A 5,526-nucleotide genomic window follows, 5' to 3' on the forward strand; every position below is an offset into this window, starting at 1 on the left:
TTGTAGTTGTCATTGTTGTTTGGCAGGCCCGGGCTGGATTCGAACCTGTCAGCTCTGGTGTATGTGGCTGGCGCCCTAGCCGCTGAGCTATAGGCACCGAGCCTAATTTTTTTTTAAGGGTCACTTTGTCACCCTTGGTAGAGTGCCGTGATGTCATAGCTCACAGAAACCTCAAACTCTTGGGCTCAAGTGATTCTCTTGCCTCAGCCTCCCAAGTAAGTGGGACTATAGGCACCCACAACATCCCGCTAGTTTTTAGAGACAGGGTCTGTCTCGCTCTGGCTCAAGCTGGTCTCGAACCTGTGAGCTCAAGCAATCTACCTACCTCAGCCTCCCAGAGCGCTGGGATTACAAGCTTAAGCCACTGCGGCCGGCCTATTTAATTAATTTATTTAGAGACAGAGTCTCATTTTGTCACCCTGGGTAGAGTGCCATGGTGTCATCATTCAGTCACCTCAAACTCCTGGGGTCAAGCAATCCTCTTGCATTAGCCTCCCAAGTAGCTGGTACTACAGGTGTGTACCATGATGTCTAACTTATTTTTCTATTTTTAGTAGGAACTGGTCTTACTCTTGCTCAGGCTGGTCTCAAACTCCTGAGCTCAAGTAATTCTCCCAACTTGGTCTCCCAGAGTGCTAGGGTTACAGGCATGAACCACACTTGGCCTCACAACTCTCTACTGAAGGACTTCAGTTTAACAATAGTGCCTTTCAAACACTTATCCATGTCAAAAGCCTTTATCGAATACCAAATGTGTGTGAGGTACTGTAGGTGATGCTGAAAACAAAAAGATGAAGAAAGATTCTGGTCCCCAAACACTATCTGCTGGAGGAATTGGCAGATGTTGATTAGAATACAAAGTGACAAGTAGTACATGTAATGGTATATTCAGTGTGCTCTGGGAGGATGGATGAATAATCTTATTCCTCAGAGGTGGCCTTACTCTTAGTAAATGAAGAAGTTGGAATAGCTTCAGGTTACTCAATAACCAGCATAGCAGTACTTGATCCCAGGTCTGATAAAGAATAGAATGAATATTATCTAATTTTGATCTAAGGGATGAATTATTTTTCTTTTATCCTGATGACAGATTGAAAGTTCTGAAAAGGATTATAATCTACTGCTCTACATAGTAACTTTTTTTTTTTTTTGAGAAAGAGTCTCACTATGTTGCCCTTGGTAGAGTGCTATGGTGTCATAGCTCATAGCAACCTCAAACTCTTGTGCTTAAGTGATTCTCTTGCCTCAGCCTCCCAAGGAGCTGGGACTACTGGCTCCTGCCACAATGCCCGGTTATTTTTTTTTGCAGTTGTTATTGTTGTTTAGCTGGCCTGGGCCTGCGTTTGAACCCACCAGCCTCAGTGTATGTGGCTGGCGCCATAACCACTGTGCTACCAGTGCCAAGCCTACACAGTAACTTTGTAATCATCAGAGATGTTATATGACATCTTTGAATTCCCTTTTCTTACTTGGAGATAATAAATCTTACTTCCTAAGGTTACTGTGAGTAATAAATGTATATATGAGGTAACTAATACAGTTGTTGGCACACTGAAGAATCTACAGGCTGAGAATTCCTTGATGAATAGATTACTTTTTGATTTAGACACAGGGTTTCACTCTGTTGCTCAGGCTAGAGTGCAGTGGTATCATCATAGTTCATTACAAGCTCAAACTCCTGGGCTCAAGTGATCCTGAGTAACTGGGACTACAGGTGTGTACCACTACACACGACTAATTTTTTTTTTTTTTTTGTAGAGACAGGGTCTTGCTATAAGTTCCTTAGGCTGGTCTTGAACTCCTGACCTCACCTGATCCTCCAACCTCAGCCTCCCAAAGTGCTGAGAATAAAAGTATGAGTCACCAAGTCTGGCCAGGATTACCTTTTATTTATTTTTTAGTTTGTAGAGGCCAGTAGGGTGCCAGGCACATGTATATTGAATTAATATTTAAAGTCATTATTAGATAAATGTTGAATCTAAAACTATTCTTAAGATATAATCAACATATGTATTTCTATAAATAGATTTTTTAAAAAAATCTCCATTTCATTCACAGAAATGGAACCCAACTTTTAAGAACTAGTTCCCTCTCACAGCAAGACTTACCTTCTACTGTTGCTCCTTCATTTGGGTTTGAGTATCCCTCTCCTTTCCGTTTTATTCTTCGGATAATGCCTCCATCTTCTAATAAATCCTCTCCTTTGAAATCAAGGAGCTCAATCTAGAAAGAAAAAAAGAATTTGACTGAAAAAGGCCAAATAAGCCAATTTAACATATGTAAAGGCAAGGGCAACTATTTTTGCAATTCTTTCATTTTACAAAATGAAATTCTGTCTTTTTAGAAAAATGTATTTATCTACCCATTTTATTTCTATTTATTTTATTTTTTGAGCCAGAGTCTCACTTTATCACCCTTGCTAGAGTGCTGTAGTGTTATAGCTCACAGCAACCTTAAACTCTTGGGCTCAAACAATTCTCTTGCCTCAGCCTCCCAAGTAGCTGAGACTACAGGCACCCGCCAAAATGCCCACTATTTTTAGAGACGGGGTCTCTCTTGCACAGGTTGGTCTCAAATCCATGAGCTCAGGCAATACACCCACCTCAGCCTCCCAGAGTGCTAAGATTACAGGTGTGAGCCATTGCGCTCGGCTTATCTATGCATTTTAGTTATTAGAAAAGTAGGGGAAAAGAGCACTGCTTTTCAATACTTGGAAATAATTTATTTTTATTTTTTTTAGGACTATAGGCATCCACCACAATGCCTGGCTATTTTTTTGCTACAGTTTGGCTGGGTCTGGGTTTGAACCCACTGCCCTCTGTATGTGGGGCTGGCACCCCACTCACTGAGCCACAGGCACTACCCAAATAATTTAATTTAATGATAATTCAAAGACAGGAAATACTAGAGAAACTGCCTTGTGGGCAAAAAGCCAGAGTTGCAAGGTGCTGGTGCAGAATCATTTTGTCTGATGCTGAGACCATTTACCCACCCCAGATTTATGGCATTCCTGTTTTTTCTTTCTTTTTCTTTTTTTGGAGACAGTCTCACTTTATCACCCTGGGTAGAGTGCCGTGGCATCACACAGCTCACAGCAACCTCCAATTCCTGGGCTTAGGAGATTCTCTTCCCTCAGTCTCCCGAGCAGCTGGGACTACAGGTGCCCACCACAGCGCCCAGCTTTTTTTTTTTGTTGCAGTTTGGTGGGGGCCACGTTGGAACCCATCACCTTTGGTATATGGGGCTGGCACCCCATCCACTGAGCCACAGGCACCACCCATGGCATTCCTTTCTTAAAATATAAGATTAATTCCTGTGACTCTGGCCTACAGCTGATGAAAGGTATATTTTACCAAATTAGGGTGGTTCTTAAAAATCAAGTTTTGCCTATTTTATAATTTAACACAGGATGAATAACACTATCACTATTGATAGCTGCTAATGAAGGAATGAGAATGTGACATTTAAACTTTTACAACAGGAAAATACCTTGTAACTTGGAATAGGCAAAGTTCAACATTTATCTCAAACATTTCCATCCTGTCTTTTGGTCAATTTTGAGTATTTCACACTCATATCACTAACCAGAACCTTTATTTGTAAGTCTAGTTTGTCTCTTTTGTTTATTTGGAAATGATCTTTTTGTGCTAGAGACACATTTCTAAGAAGGCAGTGGCATACACTCCTTACGTTTATGGGAACCAATTTATGAAGCCAAGCTCCAAAATAAATAAGTTGGATCTGATTCTAAACAGCAAGCTTGGCTCTCTTTTCTGTTGCCTGTTGCTTCAAAGCCATTCCTATTGTACAGCAGATGCTGACAAGGCAACACCACACACATACTTGCCTCAAAAAAGAGAGTTGCATTTGAGGGAATTTTAGGGAGACTGCCAGCTGAGCCATATGCATACTCTGGTTTGCACAGTAAATGGCAGATCTCGCCTTTCTTCATGGTTGCCACTCCAATGTCCCATGCCTTGATAACCTGGCCTAAGAGAAAGGAAAAAGGGTGGTTGAAAGCTATAGGCCATATTTAAAAAGATTTACCTTTCATAAAACAAAATTTCCTATTCTTCATACTGTGTACTCAGCTGGAAAGTATGGGCTGTAAGACAGCAGTGCTCAGTAAAAGCTACACACAAAGAAATAAGTCTATCAGGAAGACTTCCTGATAAGAGGGATGAAAGTAGTATTAATTCTTTAACTACTCAAAGTCTTTGAAAAGCAGCAGCAACATTATCCATGAAATGTGGCTGTGTTGCAATTGTTGCTTAATTTATCATTTTGACCATAATAATAAGTAATGTTTTCTAGGCAGAGACAGAACAAAAATAGTATTGAAAAATGGAGTCTGTTCTAAGGTAGCTTATAATTTAGTTGGGTAGACAAAAACAACAAAACGAGAAACAGTCAGAAAAGTATAAATTACATAAAAGGGGCCATGAAACAAATCTCTTCTCAAAGTTCAGAATCAGCAAAGTGTTTCTTTAAACAAAGAGGTATGTGTCCTTTTGTCAAATTACAAGAACCAGAATATTTTCTTTTTTGCCTACTTCCAGGAAACTAAAAGTTAAATTTAGTGCCTAATTGTAGAACTGTAGCCTATATATTAGGCTATATAATTGTAATCTCAACATTACAGTTCCTATGATGTGGATCATTAAATGTATCTTAGTATAAGCAGTCTTAAATCCTTTAGGAAACCACAGAAATTAGGTAATTTAAAAGGATAAAATACAAAGGAAGTACTTTGTCAATTAAAAACTTAAGTATTCAAAGTGAGAAAGATAAGCAATGACCCTCGGATGAAGTGATTGACTTACTGAAAGAGGAAAAAATCTAACTTTACTGTCCCAGCTAATGTGCAGTGGCATTGCCATAGCTCACTGAAACCCCCATCTCCTGGGCTCAAGCAATCCTTTTTCCTCTGCCTCCTAAGTAGTTGGGACCATGCTCAGCTAATCTGTCTTTTTTCTTTTTGCAGTTTTTGGCCAGGGCTGGGTTTGAATCCGCCACCTCTGGCGTATGGGACTGGCGCCCTACCCTTTTGAGCCACAGGTGCCACCCTCAGCTAATTTTTCTATTTTTTTTTTTTTCCCAGAGATAGGATCTTGCTCAGGCTCACCTCAAGTGCTCTTCCTGCCTCAGCCCCCCAGATTACTAGGATTATAGGTGTGAGCCACCATTCCTGGCCTGAAAACATGACTTTTAATAACTATATACTAATCTATCTTTTGAATATATCATAATTTCATTATTCTCATTCATAAAAACTTAGTGTGTTATTGTTTTTATTATTATCAACTTTTTTTTTTTTGAGACAGAGCCTCAAGCTGTCCCCCTGGATAGAGTGCCCTGGCATCACAGCTCACAGCAACCCCCATTTCCTGGGCTCAAGCGAATCTCTTGTCTCAGCCTCCCAACTAGCTGGGACCACAGGTGCCCGCCACAACGCCCGGCTATTTTTTGGTTGCAGCCCTCATTGTTGTTTGGGACAGAGCCTCAAGCTGTCCCCCTGGGTAGAGT

The 5,526-nt window shown here is 40.5% G+C and overlaps 1 protein-coding gene across 5 annotated transcripts in view; it reads right to left on the minus strand.

Moving 5' to 3' along the window:
* FKBP5 (FK506 binding protein 5) overlaps window positions 1–5,526 on the minus strand; it is a 114,791-nt gene that overhangs the window by 47,998 nt on the left and 61,267 nt on the right. For all 5 annotated transcript variants that reach the window (XM_003789130.2, XM_023512806.1, XM_023512807.1 and 2 more), the window contains exons 4-5: window positions 3,848–3,990; window positions 2,109–2,223 (exon numbers count right to left, since the gene is read on the minus strand). In XM_003789130.2, the coding sequence (XP_003789178.1) occupies window positions 2,109–2,223; window positions 3,848–3,990 (258 nt within the window). The remainder of the gene's footprint in view (window positions 1–2,108; window positions 2,224–3,847; window positions 3,991–5,526) is intronic.

This window comes from Otolemur garnettii, unplaced genomic scaffold (genome assembly GCF_000181295.1).
Source record: "Otolemur garnettii isolate 467f Iridium unplaced genomic scaffold, OtoGar3 scaffold00031, whole genome shotgun sequence".
Taxonomy (NCBI): Eukaryota; Metazoa; Chordata; class Mammalia; order Primates; family Galagidae; genus Otolemur; species Otolemur garnettii.